The 22,715-nt window shown below is 40.5% G+C and overlaps 1 protein-coding gene across 1 annotated transcript; it reads left to right on the plus strand.

Moving 5' to 3' along the window:
• The first annotated feature begins 12,653 nt into the window (after window positions 1–12,653).
• On the plus strand, window positions 12,654–13,622 carry LOC103109604 (olfactory receptor 1165-like). Its single transcript, XM_007518712.1, has one exon. It carries the CDS (start codon window positions 12,654–12,656, stop codon window positions 13,620–13,622), a length of 969 nt encoding a protein of 322 aa, XP_007518774.1.
• The last annotated feature ends 9,093 nt before the right edge of the window (window positions 13,623–22,715 follow it).

Here is a 22,715-nt window from a genome sequence, read left to right on the forward strand (position 1 = left end):
GCCTTCTCAATCCCCCCAAACACCCCAAGAGTCCTTGGTTTTTCTGCAACAGACCATGCCTAATCCAAATTCACCCTGCATTTTCCATTTCTTTCTCTGTGGTATAAACTACTCAGTGACAAGAAATAATGAAATCTCCTTTATTACATCTTGAATTTTTATTTAATATTTACATCAATGACCTCCCAGAAACTTCTTCAAGGAAGTTCATCTACGCCGATGACATCTGCTGTGCAACTCAGGCATCCAAGTTCGACATCCTCGAGGAAACACTCATGAAATACATGTCTCTGATATCTGATTACTGTAAAAAATGGCGACTAATCCCTAGCACTGCAAAAACGGTATCATCTGTTTTCCATCTACACCATGCCTCGGCCTCGCATGAGCTTAATGTGCAGCTTGGCAGTACGAGAATCCGGCATGAAGCCCAGCCAATCTATCTTGGCGTTACTCTCGATCGCACCCTGTCATTTCACGAACATCTCATAAAAACTGCAGCAAAGGTGGGCGCGAGGAATCACATCATTGCAAGACTGGCTAGCTCCTCATGGGGCGCGAGCGCTTCCACACTGTGATCATCATCTCTGGCATTATGCTATTCCACTGCAGAATACTGTGCCCCAGCATGGTTCCGTAGCCCCCATGTCCACTTGGCCGATTCCAAATTATATTCCTCCATGAGGATCATTTCTGGAACCATCCATTCCACCCCGGTTCCATGGCTGCCAGTTCTCAGCAACATCGCCCCGCCAGATATTCATCAGGATGCAGCATCATCTAAGATCATTTCCCACGTCTACGCTCGACTGGACCTGCCAATATATGCGGATATCTTCGCCCACCCTGTCCAACGCTTGACGTCTCATCACCCAATCTGGTCCCCTACGCCTACACTGAACTTCTCTGTTCCAGACTCTTGGAAACAGAGTTGGCAGTCAGCTGAGGTAAAGAACAAACACCTCATCACAGACCCCTGCAAGCGTCAACCCGGCTTTGACCTAGCACGTTATGATTGGGCCCTCCTCAATCGCTAACAGGCCATGGCCGGTGCGCCACTATGTTCCATCGCTGGGGAGCTGGAGACGACCCGAACTGCCCCTGCGTCTCCAGACAGACTATGACCCACATAGTCAACGACTGCCACCTCTCCAGATTCAAAGGAGGTCTGGAAACTTTACATCAGGCTCAACCTGACGCTATTGACTGGCTACGGAAGAAGGGCAAACGCTAGAAGAAGAAACATCTTGAAAGGAACTTGAAGGAAACATGTTAAGGAAGATAAGCAGAAGGAGAAGGTTGAATATGAGATTTCACTTGTAGGTGAGACGTCAGGGACTTGTGTGCTTAAGGCCCAGGGTTTGGTCCCCAGGCAGAGAGCTCAGTGTCTGGGGTATCTATCTGTCTATCTACCTATCTATCTATCTATGCATCTAACTATGCATCTATCTATCTATCTATCTATCTATCTATCTATCTATCATCTATCTCTATCATCTACCTATCCATCATCCATTCATCATTTATCTATCTATCTATCTATCTATCTATCTATCTATCTATCTATCTACCTATCATCTATCACTATCATCTACCTATCCATCTATCTATTTATCTATCATCTATCTCTGCCATTTACCTATCCATCATCCATTCATCAACTATCCATCTATCTATCATCATCATCTATCACTATTATCTACCTATCCATCTATCATCTGTCTCTATCATCTACCTATCCATCCATTCATCCATCCATTCATCTATTCATCCATCCATTACCTATCTATCTACCTATTTATCATCTATCTCTATCATCATCCATCATCTATCTGTCTGTCTGTCTATCTATCTATCTATCTATCTATCTATCTATCTATCTATCTACCATCTATCTCATCTATCAAATCTCTCTACCTCCCTCCCAACTTCTTTGACTTTATTGAAGTAAATTTGATTTACTGGATTGTTCTTGTCAAGAGGGTTCATCACCCAAGTCAGGTGTCAGTACACTCCACTTGCCATCAGATCTCTCTTTCATAAAACAAACACAAAACAAAAAACTTAACTATTGTACCGCTGTTTTTTTTTTTTTATTATTTAAGAAAGGATTAATTAACAAAACCATAGGGTAAGAGGGGTACAATTCCACACAATTCCCACCACCCAATCTCCATATCCCACCCCCTCCCCTGATAGCTTTCCCATTCTCTAGCCCTCTGGGAGCATGGACCCAGGGTCATTGCGGGTTGCAGAAGGTAGAAGGTTTGGCTTCTGTAATTGCTTCCCCGCTGAACATGGGCGTTGACTGGTCGGTCCATACTCCCAGTCTGCCTCTCTCTTTCCCTAGTAGGGTGGGGCTCTGGGGAAGCTGAGCTCCAGGACACATTGGTGGGGTCTTCAATCCAGGGAAGCCTGGCCAGCATCCTGATGGCATCTGGAACCTGGTGACTGAAAAGAGAGTTAACATATGAAGCCAAACAAATTGTTGAGCAATCATGGACCCAAAGGTTGGAACAGTGGAGAGGAAGTGTTAGGGAGGTACTCACTGCAAACTCTAGTGTACTTCTGCTTTCAGTGTACTGCTATTTTGATGACAAGCTCAAATGACAGTGGAAAAAGGTTTTTATTTTATTAAAGATTAATGATTGTCTTCGATGATGAAATTATTTTTCAATTTTTAGAAGAAATTTACATAAACAAAGCATCCTATTGCCTCATCTAATTACTTTGTTATCTCTAGGGTAATATTTTATTAACACTCTCTAAGGTAAAGATCCCTAAGGTCTTGGTGGGATATATGCATGACACAGATTTGTGTTAGAACACAGCTACTTGATCTCTGTTTCTCTCTGCCATCTTTGAGTATATTTTGAATATATTAGGATTTCTATAATATGCACTAAAATACAATACAGCTTCCTATTGTTATATTTTAGTTTTGTTCCATTTTCAGCAGCAGTTTTCCTGATCTCATTCATCTTAGCATAGAGATTTATTAAATGAAGAAATCATTTTATTTAGCATCTAGGTGAGTAGATTCAAAATTACTGTATTTCATGTTAGAAAGAAAATTGTATGTACTAATAATCTTTGTAGCCCACAGATGTTTTTATGTCTAGCTAACAGAACACATATTTAATTCAAGTCAATGTAAATATTTGGTTCCTAATCTTTTGCTGTATGTGTCATTATTTGTACTGACCAAATTTTCTCGATTACAGTATGTTTAATCTTTTTCTTTATGATGTAGTTTTTGATTAAAACAGGCATTGCATGTTAAATGCATTCTTTGTAATCATGTGTATCATTCCTCATTATTACTGTGGAAGGAAAATTTTGAAAAATTATATATGATGAGTCCTGTATTTTGTACTTGTAGACTCGATAATGCAAATAATATTGCTGAAAGCATATTGCATATACAGTGAAAATGCCATGCTGATTATCTTTGAGGAGGAGAGGAAACTGTCTATGGCACCTCACTATCTGAGTCCCCTAAAATGTCTGACTGGTTGTTCTCACAAAGCCAGATGTTTCTATATACCCCAAGTCAGTTCCTTTGGAACATAAGGTGGACAGTTCTATTTTTTGTTTGTCCTCTCTCAGCTGCCCTCATTCATCATTTCATTTGTACAGATTCCATATTTACTATGTTACTATGATAAGTACTAAGTTTTAGCTTTTAAGATAATATGAATGCTGGAACCAAATTGCTCCCCAATGTTGAACAATCACTAATGTGTGAACACTTCCTCACCCGCCCCCTTTCTAGTCTGTATATTTCTTCAGAAGGGTTTTGAATATTTTTAATTTTGTATACAGGAACCAAGAAAACCAGAGTACTGAAGTCACTTTCATTCTCTTGGGCTTCTCGGAATATCCAGAACTCCAGGCGTCCCTGTTCCTGGTATTTTTGACCATCTACATGGTCACCGTGCTGGGGAACCTGGGCATGATATTGATTATCAAGATCAACCCCAAACTGCACACACCTATGTATTTCTTCCTGAGTCATTTGTCCTTTGTTGATTTCTGTTACTCTACAGTAGTGACTCCCAAACTGTTGGAAAACTTGGTTGTGGAAGACAAAACCATCTCCTTCTCAGAATGCATCACTCAGTTTTTCTTTGCTTGTGTATTTGTGGTGACAGAAACGTTCATGTTGTCAGTGATGGCCTACGACAGGTTTGTGGCAGTCCGTAACCCTCTGCTCTACACCACCGCCATGTCCCCTAAGCTTTGTGCTTTGTTGGTGGGGGCATCGTATTCTTGGGGAGTGTTTTGTTCCTTCCTTCTTACATGCTTTCTATTGGAACTGTCTTTTAGAGGAACAAATGTCATCAATAATTTTGTCTGTGAGCATGCTGCCATTGTCTCTGTGTCCTATTATGACCCCTACACCAGTCAGCAGCTGATTTTCATTTGTGCTACCTTCAATGAAATCAGCAGTCTGACGATCATTCTTGCTTCCTATGTGTTCATTTTCATCACGGTCATGAAGAAGTCCTCAAGTGGGGGCCGCAGCAAAGCGTTTTCCACGTGTGCCTCCCACCTGACCGCCATCACCATCTTCCATGGGACCATCCTTTTCCTCTACTGTATCCCAGACTCCAAAAATTCATGGCTCATGGTCAAGGTGGGTTCTGTTTTTTACACAGTTGTCATCCCCATGTTGAACCCTCTGATCTACAGCCTCAGGAACAAAGATGTGAAAGCAACAGTCAGGAAGTTAGTCAATACTAAATTGTTCCGTGAGAAGATATAAAGCAAAATATGAATCAAGTCTTTTCAGAATTATTTAATGACATATCAGTTCTGGAGATTAACTGGCACCAGACACGGCAATGATTCTTTACTCAAATGTTTGACAAAAATAACATCAAAGTATACATAATAATAAATAGGAATAAGTCTCTGATCATTCAATGCATTTTTTTTTGAATCAGAAGTTGAAATGCAAAGGTTTCTGTGGTACTATGCATGTGTTCTCTTGTCAAATTTTAGTGGGTTTTTAATTAGGTATTAATATTAAATTTTACAATCACTTCTGCAAAGAGCTATCAGTTTACATAGCTTTCCTCTAAATCTGCTAGTGTTTGGGAAGACTGGGGCTATCTATTTGCTCACTGATTATTACTGTGATGTATGATTTATCTAAAATTGGAGAAGACTTTGCTTAAACATTTCTTGAATCCTTTGACATTTTCTCCTCATTGTCTTTCAGAGTTCTTTAGGGTATGGTTAATTTTTCTACTATAGACCAGCATAATCTTTCTTATGAAAATATATTTTTTAACTCCATCAATTTGGGTTCACTTTTTCTTGAGGAGGCTAATGTTTTATCCATTTGACTACTAGAGGTTCACACTAATTTTTTCTAATATGAATTTCTTGAGAAAATGATGATTTACAAGACTTGCTTTCACAGGGGGTACAGTTTCAAATCTCTGCCAGGTAGTCAGTACAACGTACCCACCACCGAAATGATCATTTCACTCTATTTTAGTCCTTGCTTTTACTTACTATCTCTCTAGTTTGGACTCTTGCTTCTCAATATCTCTCCTGAAAAGTATGTTCCTATAGTTTAACCATTTCTTTTTTTATTTGTCATTTGTTTCTCCCACTCTATCTGTTGTGTTAATAAAAGACAAACTCTAGAAATAAACACATTTCCTAGCTGATTATTTGATTGAAGCTATTGCACTTACCACCAAATGTATTGTTTTTTAGTACTTTGTTGAATTAATTTATATTTTAACAATACTGTACATAAATCCTCCATACCTGTTTCATTTTTATTTTATTATTATTTTGCCAACAACAGGGTTATTGCTGGGGTTTGGTGCCTGCACAAGGGATTCACTGCTCCTACTGGCCATTTCTTTTTATTTTTATTACAGAGAGAAATTGTGGGGGCAGGGAGAAAGAAAGGGAGAGAGAATGAGAGACAACTGCCCCACTGCTTTACCCCTTTAGAAGCTTCTCCCCTGCAGGTGGGGAGTAGCGGCTGGAACCTCAGTCCTTGCACTTACTAACGTGAGTTCTCAATGGGGTACACCACATCCTTGCCCCTTCCATATTTTTTTTTTTTTTATAAAATTCAACCCCCATTCCTCTGTTGGTGCAAACACAATCTAGGTTTATGATTCTACTGTCATGATCAGATTTTATGAAAGACATGTCTTAGAGACATTATGATGAGATAAGGCCAGCATTATTCACACAGTTCTTTCCTTAACTATTATCTACAGGTACTTCTAAACAAATCAGGGAATTGTAATGGCTAGCTAATAATATAAAGACTATAGTATGAAAAGTAGAACTTATTACACAGATTCCTGGATCCACCTGAATGTTGGCACTCCATACTCTAGGTTTTGGTTCATGAAACACACTGAGAAATTTGTAAAAATATCAAATAAAAGTTCATTTTTTCTAATGATGTGTGATGCTTATTTGACACTTAAAAAAGTATTTTCAATGATTTAATTCTTGAAAGGACTTCCATTATAACATCAGGCCAAATGCATTCCTTAATGTAGGTCTCTTTTATTTATTTATTCCCTTTTGTTGCCCTCGTTGTTTTATTGTTGTAGTTATTATTGTTGTTGTTATTGATGTCATCATTGTTGGATAGGACAGAGAGAAATGGAGAGAGGAGGGGAAGGCAGAGATGGGGAGAGAAAGATAGACACCTGCAGATCTGCTTCACTGCCTGTGAAGCGACTCCCTTGTAGTTGGGGATCCGGGGGCTCAAACCGCGATCCTTATGCTGGTCCTTGTGCTTTGTGCCACGTGTGCTTAACCCGCTGCGCTACCACCCAACTCCCTCTATGTAGGTCTCTTGTGGGCCTCTACAGGACCCTGCCCACATGTAGAACACCAATGGCACATATTGCCCCACTCTCTGAAGGGGAACCGGGTCAAAATTCTCTGCCACCCAAGGAAGACGGGTTGCAATGAGTGCAGTCTAGAATGTTCCTAGCTATGACCATGGAAATGTGAACTCAGATCTCTTGATATATCATTACCCAGGAAAGTGGACACTTTTTTTTTTTTTTTTTTTTTGCCTCCAGGGTTGCACTACAAATCCACTGCTCCTGGAGGCCATTTTTCTCCATTTGTTGTTGTTGGATAGGACAGAGAGAAATTGAGAGAGGAGAGAAAGAAAGAGGGAGAGAGAAAGATAGACACCTGCAGACCTGCCTCAGTGTGAAGCAGCCCTCCTGCAGGTGGGGAGCTGGGGGCTCAAACTGGGATCCTTTCCTGGTCCTTGTGCTTTATGCCATGTGCTCTTAACCCGCTGTGCTACTGCTTGACCTCTGAAAGTTGACATTATTTTCTTTTTGTCAGCATCATCTCTTAGTAAAGTATTTGGGACTGCTAAATATGAATCTTTATCATCTGCTTAGTTTTAGGGTACTAATTCAGCTAAATCCTCCAATTCTACCTGCACTGTAATTTTAGTCCCTTATTTATTTGTTCAGTCTTCATTTTTCACATGTCATATATCATAACACAGAGCACAGAAGGACAAAGGAGGTATTTTACTGACAGAGGAGGTATTTACTGCATCAGTAGCTAGCTCTTCTTTTCTCTTCCCTGATATGCGCCCTAGACGAATTAAGTATAAGAATCACATAAATGGACTTAGAACATCAGGGTCCTGACCGCCAGTTACTTCATGTCTTATCAGTTTTTTTCTTGCAGTTAGAATATGTATTTTTTTCAATATGTACACAATGTGTCATATTTCTTTTTTTTATAAAAGTTTTTTTTTAAAAAATTTAATCTTTATTTGTTAGCTAGAGACAGTCAGAAATTGAGGGAGAAGGGAGTGATAGAGAGGGAAAGAGACATCTGCAGCACTGCTTCATCACTTGTGAAGTTTCCCCCATGCAGGTGGGGACTGGGGGCTCGAACCTGGGTCCTTGCGCACTGTAACATATGTGCTCAACTAGGTGAGCCACCACCTGGTCCCCACAATGTCTCGTACTTCTAAGATATTTTCCTACAGCCCTAAGTGTTAATGGGCATCATACTGTGCTCATAAGGGGAGAATGACAGAGAGATACCTACACCACAGCTTCCTGGATTGTGAAGCTTGCCCCCTGCAGATGGGGACTGGGGGCTTGAACTTGGGCCTAGTGCATGGTTATGTGGACATTTAACTGGGTGCACCAATTGTCAGCCCAATGGACCTGACTTGCTTTTAGCTTCTCTCTTTCCAGAGAGGAACAGAGAGAGAGACAGAGAGAGACAGAGAGAGATAGAGAGAGAGGAACAGAGAGAGAGAGGAAAAGGGAGAGAGAGAAAGACAGACACACAGAGAGAAAGGCAGACAAAGACAAAGAGAGAGAGAGAGAGAGAACAACCCAGAAATACAACAAAAGATAGAGAACTATCTCTGAATGGTGTCTAGTAGTTTATTTTTCTTGTGCTCATTTCTATATTTTTATAGGCAATGTATTTATCCTGGTAAATATTTTAAAAGATTAGTGCATTAAGATTTTATTTATTGGGCCAAGGAGACAGCACACTGGTTCTGCGAAAGATTTTCATGCCTGAAACTTTGAGGTTCCAGATTCAGCCCCCAGCACCACCGTCAGCCAGAGCTGAGCAGCATTCTCAACATTCTTTCTTATTAAAATTAAACAAGTGAAAGACTTAGAGAACATTATTTATTTATTTATTAATAAGAGAGATCCAAAGTACCACTCAGGCAGATAAGGCGATGGGAGTTCACACCTGCAAGTCCTAGGGGTTACTCATTGAGCCACCTCTCCAACCTCATAAGGGATTAGATTTGATGAGGAAATTATTTCCCAGTGTGTACCTGGAAGCACACACAAACAAAAATATCACACGGGACATGGCTTCAGCTAATTGCTGTTTCTGGTCTCCAGGGTAGTACTCTAATAGTATTCTCTAAGATAAACATCCCTTGCCTATTTGTGGCATATATGTGTGTTAAAGCTTGATGCCAGAATCCAGTTTTCTTATCTCCCTTTATTTCTGTCTTATATATTTCAAATATTGGAGAAAAAGTCATTTAAATTTTTTTTATACCATATAAACTACAAGTTTCTATTACATCTCTTTTTAAAAAAAACTTTAGAAAAATCTTTATTTATTATTGAATAGAGACAGAGGGAAACTGAGAGGGGAAGGAGGAGAGAGGGAGAGAGACAGAGAGACACCTGCAACCCTGCTTTACCTCTCGAGAAGCTTTCCCCCTGCAGGTGGGGACCAGGGGCTTGAACCTGGGTCCTTGTGCACAGGGTAACGTGAGAGCTTAACCAGGTGCAGCACCGCCTGGCCCCTGACAAATTTAACTTTGTAGTAGTACTTACTGAAGATTATATGTAAGTAAATATTCAGATTTTATTATTCACTTACTTATTTTAGAATCCGAAAGCAATTTCATTGTAGGGGGGTATTTTCCACATAAACTCAATTTTGGGGCACTGACTGGATGTCTTACAATTCACCTTAATTCTGACGCTATATATCTGATACCTGACATTAGCATTAGAGTTTATAAGTGTAAGAGTTAGTCCTATAGGATTCTAGGTAGGCAGTTGTGACAAAGGGCAGGAGAAAGGTTTCAGAACTTCCACACCTGCATAGCTGCAAAGACAGAATTTTAAAAAATATTTTATTTTTTTATTAATGGGAAGGATAGCAGGAGAGAGAGAGAGAGAACCAAATATCAGTCTGGTATATGTGCTGCTGGGGACTGAACTCAGGACCTCATGCTTGAGAGTCCAACACTTTATCCACTGCGCCACCTCCCAGACCATCAAAGACAGAAATTTAACAAAGTTTCTCAACAGTAGTGACACTGAAGTGGGACTGATGATAAATAATATGAATGCAATTTGAAGACACAGGGAAGCTATTCAGGCAGACAGAACAGCCTGAATAAAGATGAGAAGCAGTGTGGTCTGTGGTCAAACTAAAATGGAAAAACTGGTATAGATCAAGAAGTCAAACAAGGCATGGGAATCTATAATAAATCTTAAGTTTTGAAAAATTCAAATGCAGTGTGTGGGGACGATTGGTAAATCATGGACTGTGTTTGGTAAGGTAACAGACAGTTATTTTACTACCCCTGCTCAGCTAGACTTGACTTAAATCCTTGACACGTGTAAGCACTCCAGAAATGGAGAAAGAAGGGGGAACTAGGGAGAGAAAAAGAGAGAGAGAGAGAGACATCTGCAGTAGTGCTCCACCATTTGAGAAGCTGCCTCTCTGCAAGTGGGGACTGGGGTCTTGAACCTGGGTTCTTGCTCATGGTAACATGTATGTACTACCTGGCACACCACCAATAGTCTGTGTATGTATGGATTTTATTTTATCTTATTTTGGGTCATTGATCATTGAATTCAGGAGATCATTCACATGAGCCATCTCCCTTGTTCTTTAAGGAAATTTCTGATATTTGAACATCTGTTGTTTGCAAAGATCTTTCTATTTTTCAATCATACAAATTATTTCATTTTTCAGTAACCATCATATTTAACTTTACTCCATCAGCTAAAAAGGGTTTATATTATTGTCATAATAGATAGTTATTGGGGGTGGGGTGTCACATTCAATAGAGAACACAGGTTACCCTGTGCAGTGACTGGGGTTCAAGTCACTGGTATCCACCTGCAGGGAAGAAGCCTCATTAGCAGTGGAACGGTGCTGCAGGTGTCTCCCCTTTTCTCTGTCTGTCTCTGTCTATTACCCCTCCCCTTTCATCTTCTAGCAAAACAGGAAGACAAAGAAAATAAAAGACCACTTAGAACAGTGGAGTCTTGTAGTCACTGAGCCCCAGCGGTAACCCTTGTGGAATAAAAGAGATAGTTCTTATTTGTATATAATTTATGGTGTTTTATAATTGGTGGTATTTAAGACTTTCTCCTTTCAAATATAACCTGCAGGGTCAGTAAGATAGCTCATCTGTGGGGTTCATGCGTTGCTGTGTATGTGGTCCACATTCCAGCCTGGCCTCCACTGTACCAAGGGAAGCTTAGGTTTTGTGGTGTTTATCTTTTTTTTTTTTCACTCTCTCTGAAAATGTTTTTTGGACACGATGCAGTGCTTGTGATGGAAAAAAAGATTTTTTTTTTTGCCTCCAGGGTTATTGCTGGCGCTCATTGCCTGCACCATGAATCCACTGCTCCTGGAGGCCATTTTTTCCCCCTTTTGTTGCCCTTGTTGTTGTAGCCTAGTCGTGGTCATTATTGTTGTTGTTGATGTCGTTCGTTCGTTGTTGGATAGGACAGAGAGAAATGGAGAGAGGAGGGGAAGACAGAGAGCGGGAGAGAAAGACAGACACCTGCAGACCTGCTTCACCGCCTGTGAAGCGACTCCCCTGCATGTGGGGAGCCAGGGGCTTGAACGGGAATCCTCACGCCGGTCCTTGCGTATCTGTAGTGTAGTAGACACAGATTACATTTCTGGAATATTTGAAAACACTTCATTAGACTATTTACACCATTGAATGTTTTAGCGAAGACATGTGACAGACACGTCATGAGAAAATACACTTACTGATGATTTTGATATTTTTTTTTAGCCAGACTGCTTAAAGATCCTCTTAAGCAGATGCTCTTTTGAATCCTTGGAACCTGGATATTCCTACCTCCGATGAACATTTCTGTTATAAGGAAAGAATTGTAAGTATCTGCTAATAAGTTTTCCTAGGAAACTTACTATTCCCTTTATGTTTTGTATTAAAAGTGCCGCACCTTTTTTTTTTGTCTCTATAGATTTATTGCTGGGGTTTGGTGTCTGCAGTATGCATCCACTACTCCTAGCAGCCTTTTTTTTTCCTCCTGTTTTTTTTTTTTTTTTTTTTGGATATGACAGAAAGAAATCGAGAGTGAGAGGAAGACAGAGAGGGGGAGGAAAAGATAGACTTGCAGACTTGCTTCACCGCTTGTGAAGTGACTCCCCTGCAGGTGGGAATCCGGGGCTCAAACTGGCATTCTTGCGCGGGTCCTAAGGCTTCATACCATGTGCGCTTAACCTGATGCGCTACCGCCCCGCCCCCAAAGTGCCTCGTCTTCCCATGGCCTCTTTTGTTGTAATTATCTGACCACTATGATCGACTCCATTTCTTTCCCCGATTTCACTATATTCTTTCTTCTCATATAATTACATTTTATTGTGATACATTCAATGACCTAAGAATCATAGACATCATAGGAATCATGATGATGAAATAATAAACTGTTAATACATTTCTTGTATTCCAGATGAGGAAACCAAGGTTCTGAGGGTTAAACCAACAAACCAGAAGTTTGTTTTCTATTTTATCTTTTATTTTTTTGTTAGCAATTTAATATTGATTAACAAAATTACAAGATAACAGGGGTACAACTTCACACAGTTTCCACAGCCCAAGTTCAGGATCCCCATTCCCTCCATTGTAAGCTACAGCAGTTCTCTGACGTTGCAGATATGGGTGAACTATTATTTCTACAACCATCTGTCTATATCTGTATATATTTGGAGAAGGTTGTCTTTGAACTGCCAAGTGGAAGACAGTGACATGACAGCTTGCACTAGTTCCCACAGAGCTGAGTTCCTCCTGTCTCGCCTCTGCTGCTCTGTTTTCTCTGATTTTCTTTTATCTAAAGCTTTGATCAAGAGTCATGGTACGGACCGACAGAAACCAAAGCTCTGTGACCAGGTTCATCCTTCTGGGCTTCTCAGACTACCCCCATCTCCAGGCAGCCCTCTTCCTTGTCTTCTTGGTGGTCTACACAATCACCTTGGTGGGGAACCTGGGTATAATTCTGGTTGTGAGGATCAACCCCAAACTGCAAACACCTATGTACTTTTTTCTCAGACACCTCTCCTTTTTGGATATTTGCTATTCCACCGTCTTTACACCCAAGCTGCTAGAAACCTTGGTCATGGAAGACAGATCTATCTCCTTCAAAGCTTGCATGGTACAATTTTACTTCGTCTGTGCCTTTGTGATCACAGAGATGTTTATGTTGGCAGTGATGGCCTATGACCGTTTTGTAGCTGTCTGTAACCCACTGCTCTACACAGTTGCTATGTCCCGTAAGCTCTGTGCACTCCTGGTAGCTGGGACCTACACGTGGGGAGGCTTATGCTCCTTGACAATCACCTACTCTCTTTTGACGCTAACGTACTGTGGTCCCAATATCATAAATCACTTTAGCTGTGAGTATTCTGCTGTTCTGTCTTTATCCTGTTCTGATCCTTCCTTTAGTCAGATTGTGTGTTTTGTCATTTCTACGTTCAATGAAACGACTAGCCTCCTGATTATCCTCACCTCCTATGTCTTCATCGTGGTCACAATTGTCAAGATGCCCTCTACCGGTGGTCTCCGGAAGGCCTTCTCCACCTGTGCCTCCCACCTCACTGCCATCACCATCTTCCATGGGATCATCCTACTTCTCTACTGTGTGCCCAACTCCAAGAGCTCATGGCTTTTCATCAAAGTGGCCACTGTGTTTTTCACTGTCATGATCCCCATGTTGAACCCTCTAATCTACAGTCTCAGGAACAAAGATGTCAAAGATACAGTCAGGAATGTCATCAACTCCAAGCTACTTTCTCAGTCAATGCAATCCAGACACAGGCATTAATGTGCTGATTACATCCAATAATGGTCTCATGTAACAATTGCTGATGCTTTACTTTTGTTCTCAAGATGCATTTTTTTAAATCAGATTTTTTCTTTTTAAAAATATTTTGTTTGTTGGTTTATTTATTTATTTATTTTGCCTCCAGGGTTATTGCTGGGGCTCGGTGCCTGCACCATGAATCCACTGCTCCTGGAGGCCATTATTTTCCCCTTTTGTTGCCCTTGTTGTGGTTATTATTGTTGTTGTTGGATAGGACAGACAGAAGTCTAGAGAGGAGGGGAAGACAGAGAGGGGGAGAGAAAGATAGACACCTGCAGACTTGCTTCACCGCTTGTGGAGTGACTCCCATGCAGGTTGGGAGCCGGGGGCTTGAACTGGGATCCTTAAGCTGACCCTTGCACCTGCTGCCATATGCGTTTAACCTGCTGCGCTACCGCCCGACTCCTGAAGTTTCCTTTTCTTTATCCCTTGGGAGTAGGGACCAAAATTCTTTATGGGGTGCAGACGGTGGAGGTCTGGCTTCTGTAATTGCTTCTCTATTACACATGGGCATTGGTAGGTCGATGCATGTCCCAAGACTGTCTCTATCTTCCCCTAGTTGGGGCAGGGCTCTGTGGAGGTGAGGTTCCAGGACCTATTGGTAAGGTTGTCAAGATGGTGTCATGGTAGCATCTGTAACTTGGTGGCACAAATATGGTAAGATCTGAAGCAGATTAAACAGATTGTTTAATAAACAGGAAACACAAAACATAAGAATAGAGCAGGTGAAACGAGGGGTCTTCATGCAGAAAGAAGCTAGGAAGTCTATTTTAGGTATGTTCCAATGGGCTTATGACTTCAGCAATTTTTAAAAGACAAAAGTTTGACACTTTTAAAGCTTTATTCCATTCCAAGTAAGATGAAGGCTTGGGTAAAAAAGAATTAATAATAATAATAAATAAATAAATAAATAAATAAAATTACTCTGCATTAGGCATTTCAAATAAGATAATCCTTGTAATAAGCAGTGTGGAAGGTAGGAAGCCTGCTGGAAATAAATCAGATAGTGCTGGCAGGGATTCAGTCATGACAATTTTGCCCTCAAGCACAGATCCCTCACTTGGAGGGCAACCCAGGTTTGAGTCCAGCCCCCCAGCTCGTCAACGCTAGACTTTGTGTTGTTCCAGTAGCTCTCTGCCTCTCCACTTCCCTGTCTCTATCCAGTAAATAAAAATAAATTACAACAAGGGCAACAAAAGGGAATAAATAAATAAAATAAATTAAAAAATAAATTAATAAACAAATAAAATAAGATGAAGGTCTAGGAATTAGTATTATAAAAACGTCCAACTTTAGTAAGGTGATGTTGAGTGTATTTTCTGGTCTATATAGTCATCACTCAATTTTGAGTATCAGTGTGATAAACCTTAGTACAAAAAAGTATTAGAAATAATACTGGCTATCAAGGAGAAGCTACATTTACTTCTGTCTGTTATGCATATAGACTCACATAGTTTTCTTTTTATGAGCACATGACATTCATAGCAACTCAACAGTTTACACAAATAAAGAAGAAAACATTGCTTATTATTTCTTTTGAAGTTCTTCAACTTGGGTTAGAGGAAGGAGCCTAGATCAGACCATATCTGTCCTCCATCAAATAGCTGCCAGCAGGCTACACTATTTCTGCCTCTCAGCTAGAGGTTTCTGTCCGTCTTTGCTTTCAGAGCCATCGCTGACATTCAGTTAGCTTTGGGTACTCATGATCAAATTAACATAAGTCCGTCCACATAATATATTTGAAGCATATACACATCCTGAGTCCTTATTACCATCAGTGACTTTTAACGAAAAAGTATTTATTTATTCTTCTTATTTTTTAATTTGATGTCATCTTAGTTCTTTGTTTGCTTATGCTACTTGTGTATATGCCATTAATTATTTCAACCCAGATTAGAACTGTACAATGGTTTTCTGTTACACTTGTGATGAAAATTTTACCCTGCAAGTAGTAGTATCTAATGCTTAATGATTTGACAATGATTTAAAATGGAATATTCTGAAAATAACTTCTCTTAAAAATATTATTTTATAAGGGAGAGTTAGAGAGAGATAGAGGGAGAGAGAGAAAGATATATATATATATATATATATATATATATATATATATATATATATAGAGAGAGAGAGAGAGAGAGAGAGAGAGAAGTACTGTTCAGCTCTGGCTGATGGTGGGGCTAGGGATTGAACCTGAGACTTTGGAGCCTCAGGGATGAGAGCCTTTTGCAGAACCATTATGCTGTCTCCCCAGCTCTAAAAACAATTTCTTAAGCAAAAGACATGTAGCTTCTAGGCACATCAATACAAAGGCCATTCCTAGCACCTCAGAAGTCAAGTACCAGTGTTTCCTCTCCTTGGCAGGTACAGAAACAAGCACACACTGGTTCCTCTCTACAGACTCAATATTCATCCCTCTCCAAAATACGAATAAATATTTTCACTTATATTTTTCCTTTGCAAGTTTGATGTGATGGAAAATGTCCACCATGTACTGCTTTTAATCTCCTTTTATGAATGATCACTGTCTTCTTTTCCAACACCAGTAGCATTTTATCGAGAAAACATTGTTGCTGTCGTGAAGGTGTGTTCCCCCATCACCCCCTCCTCCAACTCGGCCCTCCACCCCAAGATATCTGTCAGCATATCTGAACCTTCTCCAAGTTGTCACTCCCCTCCACCAATGTTCCTCTTTTGCACTAAAACTCGCCAGAGGTTGAGGAGACAGCACATTGGTAGTGCTTAGAACTTGCATTAAAGTTGTCACAGGTGACGTCTGAGGCACCACCAATAGGACTGGGTGTGGGTCTACTAAGAAAAACATTGGCAAACAAACAAACATAATTAATAAGAGTGATTCATGGTATAACATATACATATAGCTTTATACATTTTGATCCATGTAGGGAATTGTGAGGATATGGTAGAGTTGGCGGGACCCCCCCCCCCCCACGACCAATCCTATCAGTCTCTGTCTACTAAGAGGTCGAGCAAGGAAGGACACGGCCTCCAGGATCTGCCCCACCTATCAGCCTCCCTGCCTCACAATAGCCCACTCACTTATTATCTACATAATCATTGTTTTTCCTGAAAGTCCCCTCTCTACTTCCCCACCCGTTCCATTCCTTTGATCATATCTGATCTATCTTCTCTCTGCCCTCAGCACCCCCCTCTGGCTGCTGGTTACTGATAACCTTGCTTTCTCATTCCTTTAACTGATTAAACCTCTTGCTGAACAATTACTGGGAAAGTCATGACCTTCCCCAGACCCTTTGCCTCCCTATCATATATGGTATACACCTGTCACTTCCTCCTGTGATCCCTTATAAACCCTGTTTGGCTGTTCAATAAACAGGTTTGTGAATGAAATATTCCCCTGGTAATCTCTGGTGGCGTCTCTTGCTACACAGGGAAAGATCCAGTTGGCTCACTCCTACTGCCCCAGAACATTCCTTCTGGGCCCTCACATCTGATGCGCAACTGAGTGGTAAGCCTGAAGTCTATGCCTGGAAAGAGGCCTCCCCACCGAAGAGTCTGACAGATCCAATTTAATATCTCAGCATATTTTAGACTTCTCCTCTTTTTCCTTTATATATATTTTATTTTAATGATAAAGAGTAAATACAAAGGGAAAGATACTGAGAGAGAAAGAGACCAGAAGTCTGCTCATTTCTGGCTGATGTTGGTGTTGGGTTTGGACATGAGACCTCAAAGTCTCAGGCTTGAAAGCCTTTTATTTTATTTTTAAAAAATTTTTTATTTATGAAAAGGCTTTTGCAGAACCACTATGCTGTCTCCTCTGCCCTATGCTTTTTTTTTTTTTAATGTAGTCTCTTATGATGTACATTGGGAGTCTGCCAATTTTGGACCTGCTACCATTAAATACTCTAGGGAATGGAGTTTATACTTAGAAGTATTATCTAGTGACATATTTTTCAATGTTCCTATGGAACTGTATAAAACTACACTTTATGAAAATAGTGTTTGGAAGTTCTAAATTGATGTTCATTTTGTCACCGGCTTTCTGTTCTATGGTTTTCACTAATATAGCTGCTGTAGAACAATTTGTCAAAAAAAAAAAAAAAAGAGAACAATTTGTCATGTTGATGTGCATGTGAATTGTTTCTTTTTAATTTTTTTATTTATAAAAAGGATACATTGACTAAACCATAGGATAAGAGGGATACAATTTCACACAGTTCCCACCAACAGAACTCTGTATCCCATCCCCTCCCCGATAACTTTCCTATTCTTTATCCCTTTGTGAGTATGGACCTAAGGTCATTGTGGGATGCAGAAGGTTGAAGTTCTGGCTTCTGTAATTGCTTCCCTGAAAACATGGGTGTTGTCAGGTCGATCCATACTTCCAGCCTGTCTCTCTCTTTCCCTAGTGGGGAAGGGCTCTGGGGAATAGGAGCTCCAGGACATATTGGAGGATTTTCAGTCCAGGGAAGTCTGTTCTGCATCATGCTAATGTCTGGAACCTGGTGGTTGACAAGAGAGTTAACATACAAAGCCAAACAAATTGTTGACCAATCTTGGACCTAAAGGCTGGGATAATGCAGATGAAGAGTTGCAGGGGTCCTCCATTTTGTAGATAGTTAGTAGGCATATTTTAGTTATATTCAAAGGGCCTGTGGCTGTATTAGTTTTTTTCTTCTTTTTTTCTCCTGAGCTTGAAATCTGATATGCAGGTATATCCAAGTTATTGTCTGAGGAGATGATGTCATGGCTAGAGAAAGGACCAGAAAGCTGGATCAGAGAAGAGAGTAGCTCCCTAATATGGGAAAGGGGTATAAATATTGTTGACTGTAATCCCCAGGGAGAACAGAAGCAACTGGTGGCACAGCTATATACAAATAATGTCAAAGAACATAAATTATGGTGATGTTGTGTATGATACAGCAAATCCTAACAAAGGGATTTTTCAAAGTTAACCCAATTGCCAAATAATGTGATTATAGCAGTAACTATCTATTGTCTTCTTAAATCCTAAGACATCAGGAACCTCCCACTTCTTCTATAGAACCTATATTTCCCCCAGTCCTGGAACCTCTAGGTTGGGGCTCATTCTCCGGCATGCTTCTCCCAAACTCATACCAAATGATACTGCATCTGCCACTCCTGACCTAATCAACGCAAGGACTACCAGCTCAGCAGGCTTCACTTCAGACTGTGTCCAGAGATGTCAGGCATGGAATGTCAACCCGTCACCCTCATTATTCCATTCGGGTGAAACCTTTCCTTTCATGATATTCTCTAATTCCATTCACTTTCCTAACAAAGTCCCAAAACCTAGATATAGACCAGGCCCCTTGAGATAGAGCATATGTTCACATGTATCCATAAATTAGGGCAAAATACATACCTGAAAGCAGAAGTACACAATAGTCTATAGTGAGTCAATATCAAGTTCATAATGAAATAGTGTCTACTTAGACTTAGATACCCTCCTCACCTACTTCCTATTACAGTTCTCTCACTCACTCCAAAGCTAACATTAGCAAAGCAAGAACTGCAAAAGCTGAATAAAGGCAAGAGACTGGCATACTTTAATGATTACTCTATTCACTATCAGGCCACTCCATCAGCTGGGGCCCTAATTGGGGAGTCATAAGTTTTCCAAAGAGACTTGATGTTCCTAGACCTCAAATAAATCCCTCTCTCCATTGTTACTGGTAATTTCTATCAGGAACAACACAATAGACCCCTTTGTGGGCTCTCATAGGACTTTGCCCTCAACTTGGATCAACAATGGTAGGGAATGTTCCATCCACTGAAGGGAGGATGGACAACATACTCTATGCTACACCTGAGGAAGATGGGTCTATATTTGGGCAGCTTGGAATGTTCCTACTTATGTCCATAGCATGTGAGTTCAGATCTACAGGGATGCAGAGGTCACATATGCTCCTAACCTGAATATGGGCCCCAGATCACATCAAATGTGAATGATTATTAAGTACAATGATATTTGAATGTGCTTAGAGATTTGATTCATTCTTAGATGAAGCCGTGTGGCATTTTACCATTTTTTATGCTGTCTTTCTTTATTCTTATCTAGTTTAAATTGATTTATAATATTAAACTATAATAGGGCTGTCTGTTAATTAAAAATAAAAAACAACTTCTCCATCTTTGCCTTTTACCCACTCAATGCCTATTCCTAATAAACAACTTGGGCTTTTAATTTGAAAATATATGTGACTTTTCTAATGCTTTTATAAATGTTTAAAAATACATTGACACATCTCTTAGGTCAGGAAAAACATTTGCTTTTAAAAGTGTATCTATTTGCATGACACAGTGCCCCAACCAGCAGGGTGATGAACAGGGGCTAGGAACCCAATGAGACCTGAAATTAAGGAACATGAGACACGAAGAATGACAGCAAGACAAGTTTCTGATCATGCTGTAAAATTTTATTGTGAACACAGGCATTATAAGGCTTTGGGGAAGGAGAGGGATGCTGGAGGAGGGGGGAGGGGGAGCAAACTTCAAAGTGGAATGTTCCTTGCAACAAATGGTGGAAACCAAGCTGTGTGTTGACTCACTTGTGTTGACTCACTTGATTACTGATAAATGGTTTACCTAAGGGAAATGGCCTGCCCAGGGGGGAATTAACACTTGTCTTGAGGGGTTCCGTTGTCTCAAAGCTTATCATCTATAAAGCAGAGAAATGGCTCCTGGAATATCCTCCCTTTGTTATAATTTTAAATTGAGGCAGGCAATGGGGGTGAGGAGCAGAGACCCTAACAGCAGGTTTGGTGGGCGTAACCAGAGGAAGGAAGTATTGACCTGATTCCTCCCGCGGGGTGGGTGCAAAACCAACCTTCCCGCATCTTATAAGGCTCTCGGTGTCTTTTTGGGGAGGGGAGGCAGAGCCACAGTTTCTTTTTTTTTTTTTTTTTCTGATCAAGCTGTAAAATTTTATTGTGAACACAGGCATTATAAGGCTTTGGGGAAGGAGGGGGAAGTGCTGGAGGAGGAGGAGGGGGAGCAATCTTCAAAGGGGGAATGTTCCTTGCAACATATAATGGATGAAATCATGTTTGCTACCACAACTATGTGTTGTGTCACTGTTTCTAATAAATGGTCTACCTGAGGGGGAAATGGCCTGCCCAGGGGGAAATGAAACTTGTCTCGAGGGCTTCCATTGTTTCAAATCTAATCATCTATCAAAGCAGAGAAATGGCTCCTGGCATCTCATCCCTTCGTTATAATTTAACTTGAGGCAGTTAGTTGAGGTGAGGAGCAGGGACCTGAACAGCAGGTATAACCAGAGAGGGGAAGTATTGACCCGATTCCTCCCGCGGGGTGGGTGCAGAAACCAACCTTCCCGCATCTTACAGGGCTCTCGGTGTCTTTTGGGGGAGGGGAGGCAGAGCCACAGTTTCCAGGGAAATGATTTTTTGTTGCTGACACCAACCTCCATGCAAATCAGGTTTGCTTCACGGGGGACTCAGAGGTGGACAATAGGGTCCTCCCCCTGCAGTAGAGCCACAGTTTCTAGGGAAACAATTTTTGTTGCTTACACCAACCTCCATGCAAATCAGGTTTGCTTCACAGGGGACTCAGAGGCGGACGATAGGGCCCTCCCCCTGCAGTGCTTTGCCTTGCACCCCTTACTGGTGTCCTTGCCCTGCCACGGTTGGATGTCTCGATGCATAATTCTGAGTTTTATGCCATCCAAAAAGGGGGTCTGTCATCCTCAGGTTCAGCCATGCCTCTGTCAGCCAAATCAAGTCTGTGATAATGTATTTGCAAAGGTTTTGATGCCAAGGAGTCAATCTGCTGTTTTATAAAATCAGTAATCTTATTAAAAATAAAGGGTCTTAAGGTAATCATTAACAAAAGACTAATAAGGGTCTCATAAGGGGCTCTGTAGTGACTCAAGACTATTTATGGTGGAGTCTATAACCTGTTGTAATTTGTCAGAAAATTCATGGGAGAAATATATAGAGTGTCCTAGCATGCCACCAGCAAGTCTAAGGGAAGCAGTCAGTGGATGTGATGTCCAGGGGAAGAAACACAGCACGTCTGGTCTTCTGGTCAGCACCAACTGATGAAATTTTCTTCTTCTGGTCAGCTGTGGAACAAGCAAAACTAGGAGGCAAGGACCAGGTAGAGAAGAATTGACATGAAAATATAGGATGGTGTTTACCAAAACACAGAGGAGGTGCATACACATTAGAAGTTAAGGTGAGGTTCCTTGAACATCGAGGAATATTTTGAGAAAAGTGAGCAGTCAATAAGCATGCAAAGATGAAGCCAGCAGTGGTAGGTCAGCAGAAAGAAAAGACTTGGATAAGCTGGTGAGGTTAGCTGGAGTATATACTGCCATGGCATCCTTTGTGGTAAGGACTTGCCAACAGGGACTCTGTGGATTTTGCAAGAACAATAATGTCATCCACCATAATAAAAGGAAAACAAACATGGACATCCAGTGTTGAAAAAAGAGAAAAAGAATATGTCTCTATGACTGGAAAGTGGGTGGCTTTGTCAATGAGATACAATAAATGGACAATTCAAATTTTTGTAAATATTAAAAAGATTTAGTATGTTACTTCATTGACACTTTAGCCAACTGAATACTGGGGGGTGCATTTCCCTTCTTTTTTTTTTAATTGACCTTAAGGGTTTTAGTTTTTCTTGTTTGAGCTGTAGCCCACATAAATTTAGAAAAAATATCAACTGAGAAAAAAAAGTTTTTTTTTGTTTACTAAACATGGGCAGGTGAATTACATCTATCTGCCAGAGAGCATTGGCTTTTATCAATGGAGATTAATCTTAAAAGTCTGAATAGCAAGGTCTTAAACAATGCAGGAGCCAGTAAAGTGCTCTCACTATGGCAGGTCAAGTGTTACAATTTTAAGAGGCTTGTAAAAAAATGAGAAAAATTTTAGGATATGAGTGACTTTAGGAGTCATCACACACCCATAAATAAAAAATTAAAAATGTTTAGTTTTAAATCTTACCATATGAGCAGTCAGTTCTTCATGTGCAGATGTACCTATAATATTTACTTAGGGAGAGAACTTGTACCAAGTTAATTGA

This window comes from Erinaceus europaeus, chromosome 17 (genome assembly GCF_950295315.1).
Source record: "Erinaceus europaeus chromosome 17, mEriEur2.1, whole genome shotgun sequence".
Taxonomy (NCBI): domain Eukaryota; kingdom Metazoa; phylum Chordata; class Mammalia; order Eulipotyphla; family Erinaceidae; genus Erinaceus; species Erinaceus europaeus.